Source organism: Dromiciops gliroides, chromosome 6 (assembly GCF_019393635.1).
Source record: "Dromiciops gliroides isolate mDroGli1 chromosome 6, mDroGli1.pri, whole genome shotgun sequence".
NCBI classification, from domain to species: domain Eukaryota; kingdom Metazoa; phylum Chordata; class Mammalia; order Microbiotheria; family Microbiotheriidae; genus Dromiciops; species Dromiciops gliroides.
The window spans coordinates 241,923,932-241,944,820 of NC_057866.1; the positions used below are offsets into that span (position 1 = coordinate 241,923,932).

The window sequence follows — 20,889 nt, forward strand, 5'->3', positions numbered from 1 at the left end:
TGAGCTCACTTGTACACTGAAGTTCTTTTTAAAAAAACAGTTTTTATAAAAGAAAAAAATTCTCTTTAAAAAAACAATTTTTAGAAAAGAACAAAGTTTTGCTCATATCCTTTGGAAACTCTACTGGGGACACCCCCCCCCCCAAACTCACTTGCTTCCCACCTCGCCAAGTAGTAGCATTCATTCTGCTGGAGGGGGATTCAATGATTTCCTCACTCGTCTGGCAGGAGGGGGCCACCAAAACACTTCTTAGTAATTCCATTTTAGGGATTTAATAACTTGTGTCTTCAGGGATCCAAAAGAAGTATTATCCCTGGGGGTTTCCTTATATCTATCTTCCGGGAGTACCCCAGTTTTTCTTCCTTGGTCAACTAGCCTCACAGAAATATTGTTAGCAACATGAGTCATTATCCATTCTATCACTGATGGTAAAGATGACCTTGTTTAGCCTTGATGTATTAAGGAATAAGATTTATGTAGCACTTATTTTAAAAAGTATGTGAAGGAGGCAGCTAGATGGCGCAGTGGATAGAGCACCGGCCCAGGAGTCAGGAGTACCTGAATTTGAATCCGGCCTCAGACACTTAACACTTACTAGTTGTGTGACCCTGGGCAAGTCACTTAACCCCAATTGCCTCACTAAAAAAAAAAAAAATATGTGAAGTATTTTACGTATGTTATCTCATTTGAGTCTCACAAAACCTTCATGAAGTAGGTACTGCTGGTATTATTAACCCCATTTTACACAAGTGAACTGAGATACAGAGCAATTAAGTGACTTGCCCATAATCATAGGTTTCACATAATAGGACTTATGGTCTTGATCCTTTCCAGGCTATACTCTAGGCTTTACCATGAAACCTCCAGTAACATCCTCATCCTGGAATCTCTCTAACTTTGGAAGTCACACATCGGAAGTATAGTCTACCCCTATAGCCTTTCCTTCTGACTTCTCCCAGAACCTCCATTTAAGAAAGGTCACCATGCTAGCCAGGTCTCACTCCATTCTCTCTCTCTCTCTCTCTCTCTGACACACACACACACACACACACACACACACACACACACACACACACACACACTTTTCAGTTCCCTTTTATATGTACTCTTCCTCCATTAGAAATAAGCTCCTTGAGGATTTATCTTTCTGCTTATATTTGTGTTCCCAGCACTTAGCACAGTGCTTGGCACATAGGGGATACTTAATGAATGCTTGACTGATGGACAGTATTCATTTTGCTGAATAATCTTGTAATAGGTGTTCTCAATTGAGTAAACTTTTGCTCTTTTTCCCATTGCTCTTCTTCCTTATCTACATTCTTTACCACCTTGCTTTGAAATTTTATTTCTTTGCCTGAGGTGACACACTGCTCTCTGTGAACTATACATCTCTTCATTCCATTTTCTCTTTTCTTAACTATTCAGTCCCTACTTTCAATTTTCTATAAATACAGCATAATTCAATGCTAGGTTTTAAAGTAAATGCATAAAGTGAAAATCTCATTATGGTCAAATGTATCTTGAGAATACATTAAATTGCCCATAAAGTACAGTATAGTTCTTACTATACTGTAAGAAGCAGTTGCAGCTGGAAAGGGGTTCCAGTTCCTGCAGGGCAACCCATACCAGAGAGGAGCTAGATCTGAGATGACAGTTGAGGGAAAATTGTTTTAGTCTTTTGACATAGTAACATCTTTGTGTATTTAAGCTGTCTATTGGCATTCATTTGTATTTTTTGTAAATAAAGACATCTATGATTAAAAACAATATTGATTTTATATTTATCTAGAGAAAGATGTCTTTAAAGTACTATTGAAAACAGCATATGTACAGTTTAAAAGAGAGATAATTTATAGTTCAAATATCTTCCATTTCACATAAAAGAAGGGAAAAAAGTGATCTTGTCAATCATTAACATTCTCAAAGACATATATTTCTGAGGGATTCTGAGTTCTGTTGTGTCATTTCTTAATAAGATTCTGCCAGTGAGTATATGGAACAAGAAGAGGATCCAGCCTCTCAAGACAATAGAGCACAAATAACATTACAAATTACATGTACAAAATACAGTTTGGTGGCCTCTGTTTCCATGTGAATTTGATATCACTTAATCTAGGCAGCTAGGTTGCTCAGTGGATAGAGCACTGGACCTGAAGTCAGGAAGATTCATGTTCCTGAGTTCAAAACTCAGACTCTTATTAGCTGTGTGACCCTGGGCAAGTCATTTAACCCAGTTTATCCCTCTTTCCTCAACTATAAAATAAGTTGGAGAAGGAAATGGAAAACTACTCCAGTATCTTTGCTAAGAAAACCCCAAATGGGTTAAAAAAAAAGAGTTAGAGAGGGGGCAGCTAGGTGGCATAGTGGATAAAGCACCTGCCCTGGATTTAGGAGGACCTGAGTTCAAATCTGGCCTCAAACACTTGATATTTACTAGCTGTGTGACTGTGGGCAAGTCAATTGCCCTGACAAAAAACAAACAAAAAAAGAGTTAGAGAAACTCAAAAACACCATGACCACCACCACTGATTTGGAGATATCCTGGAGTCAGTTAAGCCATTCCTTGGCCAAGAAAAACCTTATGAAGAAGGAGAAAGTATTTCAATAAGATGGGACATTTTTTTAGTTCCAGTCTTTTTAGGATGGGCAAATGATTATTTGAAAAACTTTTTAGGATTCAGTGATAAATCTCTATGTGTATGTTTCTGGACATGTGTATGATTCTATAGTTAAAAAGTATATTCACCAGTATTTCAAGGGTTAATTTAGTTGAGGGAATATAGAGTCCTTTTCTTTATCAATGCAATGAATTTGGGATTTAGAAACCAGGTCAATCCCTGACCATGTGCATGAAGAAAAAGCTAACCCTTTCAATGAATAGGGAAAAAATATTTATAAAACTGCAGCAGGGTTGGACTGAGAAAAGAAATGATGGTATATTTGCTTTGGGAACGCTTTTGCCTTTAGTAATCAGGAAATTAGTTTTTGGATTATAAAGTTTCAGCTGACTCATATTATTATGCCCATACAGTATATGATGATAAGCTTCAGCCTCTAAAATTGTGAAGGTATACATGAATTTGGTAAATTTGTGCACAAGGTTATGAGTTTCTCTCCATGAATAATTTCACTTCACGAAGAAAACTAAAAGAAATCTTAGTATCCCTTTCACAATTTAGAAAAGGACATCATACTTTGTTAATTTATTTTGCATTTGGGAGTTTATCCATTTTAATTATTGAGTACAATTTTATAGATCCCAAATTATAAGGGGATAGAACTTAGGTTTTTACTTAATTCTAGTTATCTTTGATCAGTTAGGCATTAAATTGTGAATGGATACTATTGATAAGGAAAAGGGGTAGCCCCTGGAAGAGGGAGGTACAAATTAAATTTGATTCTATAAGAGATACATAGATCTCTCAATGTTAGAGTTTACCTTTTATTCTTTTGTCCTATATCCTAAAGCAGATTTCAATTCCTCTGGCCCATTACAGGGCAAGACAACAGGTTTGCAAGATTCCCCTCATATCTGAGGAATTCCTCTCTTCTCCCCATGTTTAGTCATCTCAGACTGTGCAGCTAACAGTATAAGGCCGTCCTAATCAATGGAACAATCATATTTCTCCAGAGTTCTCATTTATTTTCCTGTTTTATCTCTTGCTAACATTTTAATTCCCCTATGATATTATCATGAACCCCAGAACTTAATATGTGAGTACAATCAATTGCTCTCTTGTGACCTCCTGCTAATGCTTATCCCATCAGACAGCCAAAATTCACCAGCCAAAATACAAACATTCTCCCATCAGGCTCTGAAAACCATTCTTTTCCTCTTATATCTGGAATATTGGGGGGGGTGGAATTCAGACCAACACTACCCCTTCGCTAAAATCTTCCGACCAAGATTCTGGTCCTTAAAGGCATCCTCAATCTGAAGATACTTTTTTTCCATAAAATTTCCCAGATATTGTCATGGATCAAACACTGTGGGGTGACAAAGTACACTTTTAAATACAATACCTTCAGTCTGGGTTTTAGTCATGCCCAATTCTTCATGACCCTAGTTGGGGCTTTCTTGGCAAAGATACTAAAGTTGTTTGCCATTTCCTTCTCCAGCTCATTTTATAGATAAAGAACTGAGGCAAGCAGGGTTAAGTGATTTGCCCAGGGTCACACAGGTAGTAAGTGAGGTCAGATTTGAACTCAGGAACATGAGTCTTCCTGACTCCAGACCTGGTACCACCTAGTTGCCTGGATGAATACTTGAAAAAATAGAAATTATGAAGTTTAACAGAACAACAAATAGAGCACCTAAGCCAACTGCAGAAAAATAAATTGAACATGAATTAATGAGGCTAATGCCCAAGGAATCAATGACAATATGTGATCCAAGTTTGTTATTGAGATAAAGCAGAGAAAGAAAACTTGAGACCAATCTTTTTCATGAATATTGAAGCAAAATATTGAATAAACTATTAGGGGATATGTTGTAGCAACATATTAAAATGATTATTTGGGGCAGTTAGGTGGCACAGTGGATAGAGCAAGGGCCCTGGATTCAGGAGGACCTGAGTTTAAATCCGGCCTCAGACACTTAACACTTATTAGCTGTGTGACCCTGGGCAAGTCACTTAATCCCAATTGCCTCACCAAAAAAAAATATTATTCACTATGACCAGATTGAACATGTACATATATATATATATATATATATATATATATATATATATATATATATATATATATATATAGGCTATACTTTAGGTTTAACTTTAGACCATTTCAGTAACAAAAACAGTATAAAATCATGTAATTTATCAATAGATATAGAATAAGTTTTTAAGAAACTATTACATTTATTCCTGTTTTAAAAAAAATATTAAAAGCTTAGGAAAGGGGCAGCCAAATAACTACTTTGAAATTCTATGATATAGGGGGCAGCTAGGTGGCACAGTGCATAGAGCACCGGCCCTGGAGTCAGGAGGACCTGAGTTCAAATCTAGCCTCAGACACTTAACACTTACTAGCTGTGTGACCCTGGGCAAGTCACTTAACCCCAATTGCCTCACTAAAAACAAAAAAATCTTGGGAAAAAGGGCCATTCCTTAATATGAAAAACATCTGTAATTAAAATGAAGGGTTAGAATCATCTTTAGTGCAGAAAGACTCGAGGAGTTTCCAATAAGCTGATGGCTAAAGCCGAATTACAAATGCTCACTTGTTAGAAGTAATAAAAATACAAATGTTATCATAAATATACTCCCTAACTAAGCAACAAACCAGAAGTTCTAAAATAAAAAAAAACAATCAAATTGAAAGTCAAAAGACCACTGAATTAAGAAATGAAAGTAGGACCTTGTTTTTAACATAAATTGACAAACCACTAATTTGTTTTATGAAAAAAGAGACAAGCCAAACTGTATCAAAAAATGAAAAAGGATAACTCACAACAACTGAGGGGAAACAAAGGCAATTATCAGAAACAAGTTTACCCAATTACACCAATTCTACCATTTGTGTTCTAAACAAATTCACTTTGCCTCATTATTTATAGTTCCTGAAAAGCATTTTCATAAGGAGGCAGAATAGATGTGGGGCAGCAGCAATGATATTTTAAAAATACCTTTCTTGGAGTATATACTCACTTTCTATCACTCTTTGACCTCCTGAGAGTTAGTAGTTTGTGATGGAGCTCTAATTGGCCAGGGAAATCAGGGCCTGATTTATCATTCTGTTGACTGTCTAGACTTAAGAAAGTGTTAATAATGGAGATTTACCTTAAAAGTCTGTGTGCATATAATTGTTGCTTGTTGTGGTGGTGGTGATTTTTTCGTGAAAAGGCCAGGTCTTAAACCTTTACCAGCAAATGCTTGTATTACTTTCTTTATATGCTTTTTTAAAGTTCTAGCAGGAGTGTAGAAGGCAGGGGAATGAAGTCTTCACCGGACTGGAGACAATAATTAATAATAATGATAACAATAGCAACAATGATAAAATAATGATAGTGGTGGTGGTGAAGGTGACAATGATGATACTTGGAATTTATATAGTGCTTTAATGTTTGCTTTAAATGTACAAGCCTCAAAACACCCCTGGGCATATGCCTAGAAGAGGGATCTCTTTGTTAAAGGGTATATATGGTCATTTAGTTATCAGGATTGAGAATATTCTAATCCTTCCACAAAGGCAATATCTGCAAAAACATGCTGAACTAATTTCAGATTTAAACCCAGGTATCTCCCAATGCAAATGTAGAGATTTAAGGAAAACACTCTTTATTCTTTCATGGTACTTTCCTGGGCCATGGTGTGCATGGAATACATAAGGGCATTTTTTAAACACTCGAGTGAAACACAGAGAACAAATATCCCATTATGATAATAGCATTTCTTCACATAACTCCCATACCTTATAGTAATTAGAAAATCCACTTCTACCTCCTTTTCCTGTTAATCATGAGGTTAAATGGTGGCTTGACAGTTATTCTAATGAGCTCACTTTACATGCCATCCCAGCTTGCTTGCTCAGCAACAGCCTCTGCTCTCTGGGGACCCAAGATAAGTTCTCAGGGATTACCTTTAAGCTAATCAAGAGACTTTGTGGGTTGAAGGTGGGTTGGGGCAGTGGAGACAGGAGAGAGAAGCACACATAATAGACAATAATCCCCAGTCTTGTGATCTGGTCAAATTTCAAAATGGAAGGCTAAAAAAGAGCCCTTTGGGGAAGTGGTGGGGCATGGGGAGGATTCAGCATTACTAAGAATCTCAGAAGCCTGACTTCAAGGTTAAGCTAGCTGCTTTTTCAGAATCTAAGTCAAGTATCATATGGCTATATGCTTGTAGGAAGCTAAAGCTCAGATACAAGCTAACAGAGCTGATGTAATTTGATGTAATTTAAGATTTGCTTGTGTTTTATAAAGCCCTAAGTGCTCTTTGTCTGCTGTCAGTCCTACATGCTGTGACATCTTGAAGTTTCATTGATTTTGAACGGCAATGATTACAGCAGTTGCTCAGGGACCACTTGGGCGTCCCCAAGGTGAGCTTCCTACTAACATCCCAGATGGGTGGAATGGACCAGGTGTGACCAGGATGAAACAGCAAAAGACTTGTGCAGATCTAACCACTTTAAATGGTGCTATTTGTCTCTGCTTCTCAGGACCATTTCAACTACAGATGGGAATCACAAAGTGAGATTTTGCTTTCCTGCAAACACAAGAAAGGCAGTATGACATGGGATGGAGAAGGGGCACTGAATTTACAGTCAGAGAATATAGATTCAAATGTTCTCTCTACTACTGTTTGCCTGTGTGGCCTTGGGCAAGTCACAAGCTCCCTGGGCTTCCAGTTTCTCATTTAAGAAATGAGGGGGTTGGACCAGATCACCAATTCAAGATCTCTTGATCTCTTATCCTAGGACTCCATCTAGCTTCTGAGCCTAGTGGATGTCACCATATCTTTGATAGCACTAATATTAAAAAAATTATTTTAAATGTTTTTAAATTAAATTGGAATTTGAAAAACATCTAGTTAAAATATTTATCTCTAGTGAAACTGTAGAAGTGATGTAAGTAGGGCAGCTAAGTGGCTCAGTGGATAGAGCACTGACCCTGGAATCAGGAGGACCTGAGTTCAAACCCAGCCTCAGACACTTGACACTTACTAGCTGTGTGACCCTGGGCAAGTCACTTAACCCCAATTGCTTCACCAAAAAAAAAAAAGAAGAAGAAATGATGTAAGCTTGCAGAGGATAAGGATTATCTAACTTTTGTCTTTGTGTCCCCCCAACTGGCACCATGCCTGGCACATAGTGGGCATTTAATAAATGTTTGTAGATTGATTACTTTTGTTCCAATCAGTCACAGGATTATCTCTGCATAGTAAAGTTAGCCAAAGACTAACTTCCTGCTAGAATCATGCAGATTAGTTACTACAATATGATCTTTTAGTGCCAGAAAGGAAATAACGTAATAGAGATATTTAAGTTTTAGAATGAACTGTTGTAGTTAATTTTCATCACATTTTATGTGATAGCAATAAGTCTTCTTGAAATAAATGGAAAGCTGGCACGATTCCCCAAGGTCTGTAGAATAATTATCATTCCCTTACTGGAATTTTAAGAAAATCCCATGTCCCTCAAAATATTATGTATCTTAAAAATTATTATGTATCTTTGTGACAATGTAGCTGATAAGTCGTCTCGAGTTTCTGCATAAAGACCTCTCATGAGGTCTTCCTTTCCTAGGCAGCCCATTCATCTTTTGGATAGCTCAAATTTTTAGTATAGCACATGTATGTAAGTATGACGCCTTCTCTTTCTTATCTCTCTGGGCCAAAGTTGGCTCATCCATCCAAACTCTACTCACACTGGCTAATTGAGGCTCTAAGACAGGCAGCTACAACAATACATATCACTCTAAGGGCCCCTGGTGGTTGAAATACACTCCTACCCTCCTACTTCCCTTTTAACAAATTAGCTAAGATGAGAGCATTAACTTTTTCAAAATAAATTTTATTGTTATCTTTTAATTTTCCACCACCTAAATTTTCTCCCTTCACCTTCTAGAAAGGTATACCATAACATATGTATGTTTTAAAGAAAAAAAATGGAAAAGTAATTAATACTTTGAAAAAAATGTGAAAAGACATGCAGTGTTCCACACCCATAGACTTACTATCTTTTCAAGGGAGTAGGGTGAGGATGTCTTCTCATATCTCCTTTTTAGGGTCATGCTTAAAGGAAAACACAGCCAGTGCGCCAGTACTTAGCAATTTAAAGGGAGAGGGAGGGGAAATTTCTTACCCAACCAGAAGATCAGAAGACTGAGGGTTAGCTTTCCTCTTCGTGGTCAGCCATCTGTTAACGGCTAAAATTCTAGCTAAACTGTCTAAAATATCTAATGAGTGGTCGCCAATAAATTATAAGCTTTAGCAAGAGTTAGACTTTTAAGCATTTATTAAGGAGAATAAGAATTTGGTAAAGAGAGAGAGAAAGGCCTAGATTCCTATCTATTAAAGGGAGAGCACATTTCTAGCTCCCTTCTCCACCAGAGTCCAGAAGAAAGAGCGTGAGACCGAGCGCCCGTCTCTTCCTTCCTCCTCCCACTAGTCCGCGTCACTTCCTGATACCAAAGACAAGACTCCTGGTCTTGCCCTCAAAGACCTTCGCTTCATGGGCAGAACTCTTCTACAGTTAGTATCCAGCAGGTGGCGTTATTCCAATCGTTACACTTGCAAGTGAATTGGATTTAAATGAAGCAGAGCTGTTCAAAGTATCAGCCTCACTCTCTCCTCCAGAGTCATCAGAGTCCAGTGGCAAGACAGAAGTCAGTGATGGTCCAGCAGTCTTCCTTCTAAATTGGTACCAAATACTTAAAGACTATTCTTTGGGTCCAGACATTCAACCAGTTCTAACTATCTAAGTTTACTATCTAACCCACATTTTTCCATCCCTCCCACAAGTTGGAAATGCTTTAGCAAATGCTTTGGTAAAATCTAGCCAAACTATAAAAGGGAATAATTTTGTCCCAAATACTTTTCATTATCTTATTCCCCCTTGATAGTACTTCAGTGATGTGAATCACTGGTAAAATGTCATAGTCTACTTATGCCTCCTCTGCATTTTCCATTTTTTTGTTATTTGTGTTATTTATAATTATTTTTCTTCTCAGATCATAGTGTTCATTTATAGGATAGAAAATAAAATTTCAACCTGAAGTATTATTTTCAGAGGGACATGTGTGAGTTACTGGAAATTATTTTCACTTCAAACAAACAACTAAATATAATCAGGAGAGAAACTTTTTATACCATTCACACCCTTCCCTCCAAAATAACTCACATTTATAAATGTGCCTTGGGTCCCCCTACAATAGATGCTGAAAGTCTGAAAATGTTTATTATTAATTTCATTGAGAATCACTCTGTAATGCAATGGATCTAGTGGCTTTAACTTCCTTTATTAGTTCCTTTATTAGTCTAGGATTTTAAAAAATGTATCAATGATTAAAATAAATTTAAGGTCTTTTATTTTTGAATAAAAAGTGATATGTCACAGACTGTTTTTTAATTGGTAGTTAGTTCTCACCATTGTGCTAAGGCTAGCAGCTTACATTTATTTGACATCAATGAAAAAATTAGTCTTGATTATTAATTTCATGGCTTTCATGAGAATGAACTGCTTTGGGCAGGGGACTAGGAACATGAGTCTTAGGATTGTTGACAATTTTCACTGAAACCACAAGCAATGCCTGACCCTTCTTCCACAAAACAATGCAATGGATAATAGAGTACAGTATTGGCTTTCCTGATTTATACATAGAAGTACTATGCACTTTAGGGAGATTTCTCCAAGTCCATAAGAAGATAGGATCTAAAACACATACATAATCTTGACAATCTCTATAGTTGACACAAAGATCCAATGTACTTAAGGGAGGAAGTCACCGGATTAAGAATTATAGCCATTTTAAGCTAAATTCTGATCAGTTTTATAGATGGCCTTTTTTTTTTTTTCTACAAGCCCCTTTGCTTCAGCATGCCAAACTTTAAGCTTAGGCAACAAAAGCCGATAATATTTTTAAAACAGATGACTCTCATCATGGAAGACATTTTCCTTTTATAATATGACCTGGGAAAGACGCAAGGTTTTCCTTCTTAATTAAATTCTTCACTTTCTCCTTTTTTTTTTTTGACAAAGAGCTATCCAGAAAGTTCTCTCAGATAGGCATATGTATATTAACTAAATTACTATTTCCTACAACACAATTATTTATTTTATTTATTAAATTATTTGCTACTTTTTTATTATTTCATTAATAAACATTTATTATTCAATAAAGGTGTTAAGTGTTTAACATGTAATAGGCACTGTATTAAAGTGCTTTTATTTACATATTTTATTTAAATATTAAAATTACTTATTTACTACAATAAAGCCTTGAGTCATGGTACCGAGGTTTTCCTGGTTAACTGGACATTAGCCACTACTCCCTTCTTATACTATAGTGAAAGCTTTTTGAAGGAATACCCAAGTTGCACTTTTGTTTCATAGATATGGATGTTGCTTCCAATGGTGCAGTTCCAACACCATCCATCCATGCTTGTCCATCATGTGTAACCTGTGCCCTTACTTTCCCATAAGTTCCCCATAGTTGGTCCACCCAATGTGCTGCAGTCCTTCCTCTTCCTAAAATTTACTGCATTCATTCCTGTCTTATAGAGTATATTGAACACAATTTCATTTTTGCTCCATGATTGAGGGTCACCATTTTGAACACCAGTTTTTGTGACATATTGTGTTATACTGCAGGTATAGATGGAGTCAAATATAGATGGATTCTTACTACACTCTCCTTATGCTTGCAATTTTTTATTCCCTTCACCACTATTAACTGCCACTATTACCGTGGCTGTAGCTACTGATTTCCGTCGCTCTCAGTGGGCTGCAATTCATAGGTTCTTCATGAATCAGGAAAGGAGAGCTCTTCCTGATGATGACACCTATTATAAGTTAGTCTTTCATTTGAAGCCAGAAAAGCACATATAAAACAACAGAATCCATAGACCATCAGCGCTGAAATGGCCTTAGAGATAATTTAGTCCATTTTGCAGAAGAAACTGAGGCCTAGGGAGATACAGTAGTTTTATCAAGGTCACATAGTCAATAACTGGAGTCAGAGCTTCCTGATTTCCAGTCCAATATTCTTTCTACTACAAAGAGAAAAAAATAGAAAATTGAAGATGATGAAGGGAGAAAGTGACATTAGGTCATCCAGCAGAACACAGACTCCTCCAGCGCAGGGACTAGTTTTCCTTTTGTTCAGTGCCTTTTACCTACTGGAGGTTTGGTAAGTGTTTGTAGACACATTAAATTGTTGAATCACTCTGCCTTTTTCATATGGTCCCGTGCTACTCCTTCTTCCATGATTCTGTTGTTCAGATTACCCATCAATGTTTCCAGCCAGATCAGAGGACAATATCCTTAGTCTTAGAAGGGGCCTAAAAGCCAACCAACCCCCTTCTTTTAAAGATAAGGAAATCTAATTAAATGATCTGTTGTTTGTTGTTCATCCTTCATTCTCTAAGAGAACCAATGACATTAGTGATTTGGGTCCTAAGTGGAAGATGTAAGATTCAAATCCAAATCCTCTAACTTTTAACTTAGCTCTCTTTCCACTATACATACCTTGGTGGTGAAAAATCTGTCACAGAGGTCATCATAGAAATTAAGAATGGAAAAGGCCTTACCTTAGAAATAATCTATTCCAACATCTTCACTTTACAAATAAGGAAACATATCCCAAGAGGCTTAGCAACATGGCCAAGGTTACACAGTTATTAAGAAGCAGAATAATATTTGAACCTGAGTTTTCAAACACCATATGTATTTACTGGCCAATTTCTTTCTGCCTCAGAGAATAAAAAGAGCATGTTATTGTTTTTCTCTTCTAGACATTACAGAATCACGAGGTTCCTGAATGTTGGTTCCCAAATGGATGAGGTTTTATGATATAATTTTCCAAATCATGGGAGTTTATGGACTCTCTACATTTACAGTTAGTTTCTGAGTTTGAGCCTCTTGGAGTCAGTATTCTTAGCTCAGTTTCCACTACCTGGGAATGTCTCTGATTTAGATCCTGAGACTGAAGCTCTCTTAGACCTTGATATTGGGCTCTTTTTGCAATATAGTAACATGAGGCAGACATGAGCCTTTGGCTTCTAATGCTACCAGTTATTCAATCAAGGATGCCTAGTTAAAGCAAGGATGCTGGGGCAGCTAGGTGGCACAGTGGACAGAGCACCAGCCCTGGATTCGGGAGGACCTGAGTTCAAATCCAGCCTGAGACACTTGATACTTACTAGCTGTGTGACCCTGGGCAAGTCACTTAACCCTCATTGCCCTGAAAAACAAAAAAACAAAAACAAACACAAAACAAAAGCAAGGATGCTGGCGGGACATGGAGGTATTCATTGTGTACTCTCAGTAGTTCCCTGTATCCCACAGAGACAAATGAGATCTGGGCCTTCGTGGAGCAGCTTATATTGGGTGAGATTTCATCTGGTCTAGAAAATTACTGGGGTGGAGGGGAGTTCTAGCACAAATACTTTATACGGTTTCCATCATTTATTCCCCCAGACAAGGTAACTGTCTAGATGTAGCTGCTGTAGTTCAGATTAGATTTAGATTATTTCAGTTGGGGGTCCTTCTGGTGAGCTTTCTGGGATGTTTACATAAGCACATTCAATGCCAAAAGGAAAGTGGGTTTATAAAGTAGAATTGTGCAGTGAATGTTTCCTAGAGTAACTGTGGATCTGCTCCCTCCCCAGCCTCATATCCTGACAAAGGAAACATTTTAATTAGCTTAGAAAGGGGGGGAAAGTATGTCAAAGACAGAGAAGATAACATACACACACACACACACACACACACACACACACACACACACACATCAGACCCAACTACCACCCCAGGGTCAAGGTTTTTCTCCCCCTGATCCTACTTTGGCATTCAGAAAAAAAGGGAAAAAAAAAGTCTTCCAATCTAGCTACTTTTTTCAGAGTAATTCTCAATCTAGAGGAAGTGGATAAGAGGAGGTTTGGACTGGTCCATGACTACAGAATCTTTATGATCTAAAGTGCTTGCTGAAACACATAGAAATCTTGCTCCCATCCAAGGGGTTGGCTTTTCTACCCAGAGTATGTACGAGAGTGGAAACATCAGCTCTACAAGCTGAAATGTTACATGGGTACGAGTTCCTCAGGACCCCTTAACCAACTGAGGCAGGAGGGGAGGAGAGAGCCTTTGACAACCCAGCAGGGCTCAGGAAGCTAGACCATTTCTCTTTTCTCTCCAGTTTCCTCTTCTTCCCTTCCTGTATCTTTTCAGTGTTCATTTTAAAAGTTCCCCCAGCTTCACACATATGATGTGGGGGGTGGATTTAATCGATCAAATTGATCGTGAAGTGTCCCCCAAAATTACAAGATTCAATGACTCAGTTTCCCACATTTTATTAAAATACTGTAAGGCCACAGGGAGACACCAAGGAGATAAGTGTCTCAATTTGGGAGATGGGAATGGTTATATTTATAGTGAGAAAAAGTAGGTTATCTCCTCATTATCTTAACTTCCTCCTTAAGGAAGTACATGGGAGGTCTTATCCTAATTTGGACTTCCTGGGGCCCTAAGACAACCCCTGAGGCAGTTCCCTTTTTCCCTGGAGGTGTGTTTTGGGGATTTACACTTCATAAGTTGAACCCAAGGACACATTTGGTCCTTTCGGCATGTTCCTAAAGAGACATTTCAACTTGTCAGACCCAGAGGGTCTCTGTTTTTGAAATCTCTTTACTTAAGATCTGGTTTCTAGGTGTCCTGTCATCTAGGAATATTAATGGTTATTAATGGTTAATGGTCCCTCGCTACTCTTTCTGTTGATGGTGTTGGTTGATAGGGACAAACCTTCTTGGTTACTGTAAGCATGCAAACCTTAGTTTCTCTGTTAACCCTTTTAGGTACTATTAATAAGGACTCAAGCATCAGTTTATCTGTTAACTCCTTTTTTAATCCAATGAGAGTCCACACATGATTGGGTCATCAGTCATTCTGCTCCTTATACATACAAATTTTCATTTAGTTGCCTAGCACAGTGCCTGGAACGTGAGAGACTCTTCATAAAAAGTGATTGGTTAGCCTTGCTCCATTGGAAATATCTTTATTGGGGCAACTAGGTGGCACAGTGGATAAAGCACTGGCCCTGGATTCAGGAGGACCTGAGTTCAAATCTGGCCTCAGACACTTGACACTTACTGGCTGTGTGACCCTGGGCAAGTCACTTAATGCTCATTGCCCCTGCCAAATATATATATATATATAATTTACTTGATTAGACACTTTGGGGAAACTACTTGTCAGACCTTTTTTTTTTAAACTCTTTTTCTTTAAAAACAAATAAAGATTTGATCCTTGAACTTTAAGCATCACACTTGAACTTTATTGTGCATATTTGATAACCATCCACATGTCCCCAACTACAAATCAGATTTCTCTAATGATTTAAGGTTCAAAAGTTGCTTTCTTCATAATAATCAGAAAGGCAATCCATTTTACAGATGAAGAGACTGAACCTCATTAAGGTTCAAGATGTAACTCCAAGCACCATGTTGTATTGAAGCTCTTCCTGATACCACCTGGGGGTAACCTCTTTCAAACTGCCTTTTGATTTTATTATTCTCAATGTATATTCTGCATATATACATATATTACTTAAATATGTACATATGTGTGTATATATATGGACATATTTATCATAAACTTATTGTCATCTCTCCCAAATTTATTTTACATTAATTCTGTTGTATAAATGTGATATATTGTATAAATATATATACACATATAGGTACATTTATATTGTTTGCTAAATTATTGGTGGCTAGTCTGGCTTTTAAAAATTATTGTTGTTTACATATTAATGGCTATTTATATGATGTCTATTTCACCCATTGGCAGTGAGAATTTATTATTAATTAATATTAAATATTAGTAAAGTATTGACCAAGTGGCATTTAACACAAGCAGGAGGAAAGCCCCAGCACATTTTGTCTCTCAGAGAGAGAAAACATGGCCTCAAGCAGGGTTCAGAAGCCTACATTACCTACTCTGTTCTAAGAGGAGAGTGAGCACCAAGAGAAAGCAACCTGAGCCAAGATGACAACAACCCCAAGCCTCCCATGCTTCAGGCTTTTATCCTCTTTTGATAGAGGTGGATCACTATACACTGATTAGTATCATTTAATTCCGTTAGTTGATGTGACTTGAGAGTGGTCCATATTCAAATGATCTCTACAGATAACATCAGAGGGAAGTGACCTAATGGGAAGGACCCTAGGGAAAAGGGTAAAGTCCAGTTTTTTGGGGTTTTTTGGGGTTTTTTTTGCAGGGTAATCAGGGTTAAGTGACTTGCCCAAGGTCGCACAGCTAGTAAGTGTCAAATGTCTGAGGATGGATTTGAACTCAGGTCCTTCTGAATCCAGGGTCAGTGTTTTATGCACTGCACCACCTAGCTGCCCCCTGAAGTCCTGAGTCTTTAGGTGTGATATATTCCCATCAGCTCAATTTAGCTAGACAAAAGGATATAGCTCCATCTCTATTGTACTCTTAGGATCACCCTGAACAAGATTATAACTTCCTCCTAAGAACTGACCTTTCTGAGGTAAGGGGGAGAGAAAGCCAACTAAAACTGGTTCCTTGGGTCCCCCCAAGAAATCCATTATGAATGACTTTCTCGCAATATGCACATGTGCATACATGTGTGTATCTGTATATATTTGTTGTCATCTCCCTGTTATACCACAAACTCCTTGAGAGGAGGGACTGTTTCATTCACTGTATTTGTAACCCTTCACAGCACCTGGCACATAGTGGACATTGAGTCAATGCTTGTGGATTGATACACTTTCCCCTTCATCCTTCCCTAGCATCATTCCTATTGCTTTTTGTCTTCTTCAGCCCTGCTCAGAACTGGTTCTCTGCCCTAGGGCCATGAGGGATGTGGCCTCTTGGCTAACTGGGGCCTATTTGTTATCTGTGCCATACTGCAGAATTCTGGGTCATCTGAAAAAAAATCTGTCTTCATGCCAGCCTGGTACAATGGGAAGAGCACCAGCTTTGGAGTAAGAGGAGGTAAGTTCTGATACTGAGTCTGATGCTTACTACTTGTGTGATCTGGAGGAAGGCACCTAACCTTTCCAGACGTCAGTTTCCTAATCTGTAAAATGAAGAGTATTCCATAGTCTCTTCCAGCTCTGAATCCATGACCCTAAAGTAATTTTATCTATTCTCTTTATTCAGCCTACTTTTTAACAGACAATCTCACTTTAAGATCCTCTCTATGCCTAATCTGTCCTTTGTTGTTTTTTACTAAAACTCATGACCCTTGAAACAGTACAGACCCCTCACCCCCACCCAGAAAAAGCAGCCCAAAGTCTCTAATTTATCTAGACATCACCATATTGGAGGCCACATGGCGGGGCAGGGGGGGGGGGGCGAATGTTAGCCATTTAAAAATCACCATCTTGGGGCAGCTAGGTGACACAGTGGATAGAGTATCAGCAGTGGAGTCAGAAGGACCTGAGTTCAAATCTGGCCTCAGGCACTTGACACTAGTTGCGTGACCCTGGGCAAGTCATTTAACCCCAATTGCCTCACCCCTCAAAAAAAAAAATCACCACCTTTCCCAAGTCACATTTGTACTGAAATCTTTTTTTATAAGTATGCTTATATATGTTTATTTTTACTTCTATTGTCCACTTTTTATATTTCTGAGAAACACAAAGAAAAGAATGAGTCAAAGTGCCAGTGCCAACATAGACACAAGGTATCAATTACTGAGTTTACTTAGCTCCTGGCATATGAGAGTTAATTGTATTCTGTGGTTATAAGATGAAACACTATGGGAAAAGCCTTTCCATCCAATATTTTTATTCAGTGTTAAATTTGAGAAGGCAGCATCAATGATATATGTTAAGACAGACGGAAATAGATATCTGTGTTACTTCTGTAATAGGAAAAATTCAGAGAGAGGAAAGAATTAGATCTCTTGAAAGAACAGAGTTTCCATCTCAAGGTTAGAAGAGCAATTATGTTTCTTTGAACAGCTGATGGAGAACGTCATCAAAATTAAAAGACTTTCTAAAAAGAACTTTCAGTTTGCTTCTAGTAATAGATAGGACAAGCTTGGAACATGTCTGTGGAAAAAAAGAAAAGAAAACCAAGTGAGTATGGTGTCAACTGTATTCCAGAATACCAGCAGAAACTTCTTCCTGCCTTATATTTAAATTTATTTTCTATTTTTTTACAAAAACCTCCAAATACTATGAATTTTTTTTTCTTTTGCAGGGCAATGACTTGCCCAGGGTCACACAGCTAGTATGTGTGTATGAGGCCGCATTTGAACTCAGGTCCTCCTGAATCCAGGGCCAGTGCTTTATTCACTTTTACTATTGCTTTTACCTAGCTGTACCCCCCCCACACACACAGTCCTGCTAGAGGTAGCTTTAGACTTTTTATGGTCAACTCTTCTTCCCACCTAGAGTTACAGGTACTTATTGAGGGCTTTCCATCATCATTCATGGCATTCCTCTTGTGCAGTCCCGAAAGTGCAATGAAAACTGAATTAACTCATGGTTTATTTACATTTACACAGACTGTTTTATGACTAGAAATTACTTTACATATATGATCACACATTCTGTGCCCCAAAAGCCTAAGAGTTAGGTAGTATGGTAGTCCTACTAGAGGGACAAAAGTGCGAAGTTACTTGCCCACGGTCTCATCATGGCAGAGAGTTAGGTTGTCTTTCCAGGATGGCCCTACTGAATTAAGTCAGAGGTCTTGTGTTCATCAATAACATTTCCATTCAGTGTGGATTTGAAATAAACAATATGTTGAATTTCCCATATGTACCATCGGTTTTCTATTGCAGAGTAAATTCTCCAGTGTCTTATAGTCCAGAAGATAGATTCCCCACATTTATTGTGTTCATAGGATTTATTTCCTATCTGAATGATCCGACCTTCACTAAAGAATGCTTTGTAACTAAGGTTTTCCTAAAGTCTTCTTACTTTCTTTTTATTATTTTGACACTTTGGATATTCTCAATTCCCCTCATCCCAAACACACACATACCTGCCCACAACATTTTCCCATAACAATTAAGCAAAATAATAGTAATTTTGATTTATAGTATACATTATTGAGGGGGGGCCAAGAAGGCAGAGAAAAAGACAGTGACTCACTTAAGCACTCCCAAGTTCCCCTCCAAACAACGTTAAAATAATTCCTCAAAACAAATTTTGGAGTGGCAGAACAAACAAAAGGATAGGAAGATGAAACAACTTTCAGCCTAAGACAACTTAGAAGATCATTAGGCTAATGTAGAAATATGCTTAGTGTGATTGTACATATACAACCTATATCAGATTTCTTTCTGTCTCGGGGAGGAGGTAGGGAAGGGAGGATGGGAGAAAAATTTGGAGCTAAAAATCCTATGAAAACAAATGTTGAAGACTATTCTTATATGTAACTGGAAAATAAGAAAATACTTTTTAAAAAGGTCATTAGTAAAGTTCTGTCTCACTGGGGCGAGAGTGGAGTGCAGTCCAGCAGCACAGGCTGCATCCTGGGAAGTACGTAGCAGGCCTTGGCAGGGTAACTGAATTGGAAATATATAGTAAGGATAACTGTGAAAAAAGTTTAACATAAGTTTCTTTCATAAAGACCTCATTTCTCAAATATATAGAGATCTGATCCAAAATTTTAAGGATACAAATCAATCCTCAATTGAAAAATGCCCACAGGATATAAATAGACAGTTTTCAAAAGAAGAAACAAAAGCTATCTATAGCCATATAGGAGAAAATGCTATAAATCACTATTGACTAGAGAAATGCAAATTAAAGTAATTCTGAGGTACCACTTCACACCTATCAGATTGGATAATATGACTGAAAAGGAAAATGACAAGTGTTACATGTGATGTGGAAAAATTGGAACATTAAAGCACCACTATTTTGTCTGTATCCCAAAGAGACAAACAAAAAAAACATAAGGAAAAGGACCTATATGTACAAAAATATTTATAGCAGCCATTTTTGTAGTGCCAAAGAATTGGAAACCAAAGGGATGCCCATTGATTAGGGAATGGCTGAACAAAATGTCATACATGATTGTGACAGAATACTATTGTGCTATATGAAATAGTGAGCAGAATGGTGTCAGAACAACCTAGAAAGACTTAACTGAACTGATACAAAGTAAAGTGAGTAGAACCAGGAGAACATTGTACATAGTAACAGCAAGATTGTACAATCATCAACTGTGAATGACTTAGCTATTCTGAACAATACAATGATCCAAGATAATTCCGAAGGACTTATGGTTTAAAAAAAATGCTATCCAGTACCAGAAAAAGAAAAGAGTTTGAATGGAGGTTGAAGCATAATTTTTAACTATATTATTCTTTTTTGTCTGTGTTTTCTTTCACAATATGACTAATATGTTAATATGTTTTATATCGAATTGCTTACCTTCTTAATGTGTGTGTGTGTGGGAGGAGGATGGAAAGAATTCCAAACTCAAATTTTTTAAAAAAGAATGTTAAAAATTGTTTACATGTAAGTATATATATTTTTTAATTTATACATCATTTTCCACTTTAAGTTTACTTATTGTGAACAGAAAGGAAAGATGTATGCTAGCTGGCTTGATGCCAATATAAACCCTTGTATTTAACCTCAACTGTGTTGATCTTCAGTGCTATCTTCATTTATATTGCTTTAACTGTATATATTGTTCTTTTGATTCTTCTCTTTATATGACTGCATGCAAATCTCATATTTCCTTGAATTCTTATTTGTCATTTCTTGTGGTATAATAATATTGAATTCAATTAATGAATTGAAATATGCAGCCATTTCCCATACATTAGGTATGTTTATTTTTTATTTTATCATTAGTATCACTGTGCATTGATGTTTTCTATATAAATATTGGTTATTGAATCAAATTTCCTTTTCTTGTTAATTATATCTCCTTGGGTTACAAACCCAGCAGGGGAAGCTCTGGGTCAAAATTCATGAATAATTTTAAATATTTTCTTTCATTATTCCAAATTATTTTGCAGAAAATGTATACTAAAGCATAGCTCTACTAGCACTGGATGGCCTCTCCATAGGCCAAGACACAAAATTTTACCACTTTTTGGTAATCTTGTGGGTAAGAGGTATTTCCATTCATATTACTCTGATTATTGGTGATTTTAGACATTTGTTTCCATTGAATTTAATTTTTGATAGTTTGCATTTCTTCTTTGAAAATTGTTCACACTCTTTGCTT

General features: G+C 37.2%; 1 protein-coding gene across 1 annotated transcript in view; it reads right to left on the reverse strand.

Moving 5' to 3' along the window:
• Positions 1-17,520: 17,520 nt before the first annotated feature.
• The window catches only part of STPG2 (sperm tail PG-rich repeat containing 2), a 597,092-nt gene continuing 593,723 nt past the window's right edge, over positions 17,521-20,889 (reverse strand). The window contains exon 14 of the mRNA XM_043972340.1: positions 17,521-17,741. Coding sequence (XP_043828275.1) covers position 17,741 — 1 coding nt within the window. The 3' untranslated portion in view covers positions 17,521-17,740. The remainder of the gene's footprint in view (positions 17,742-20,889) is intronic.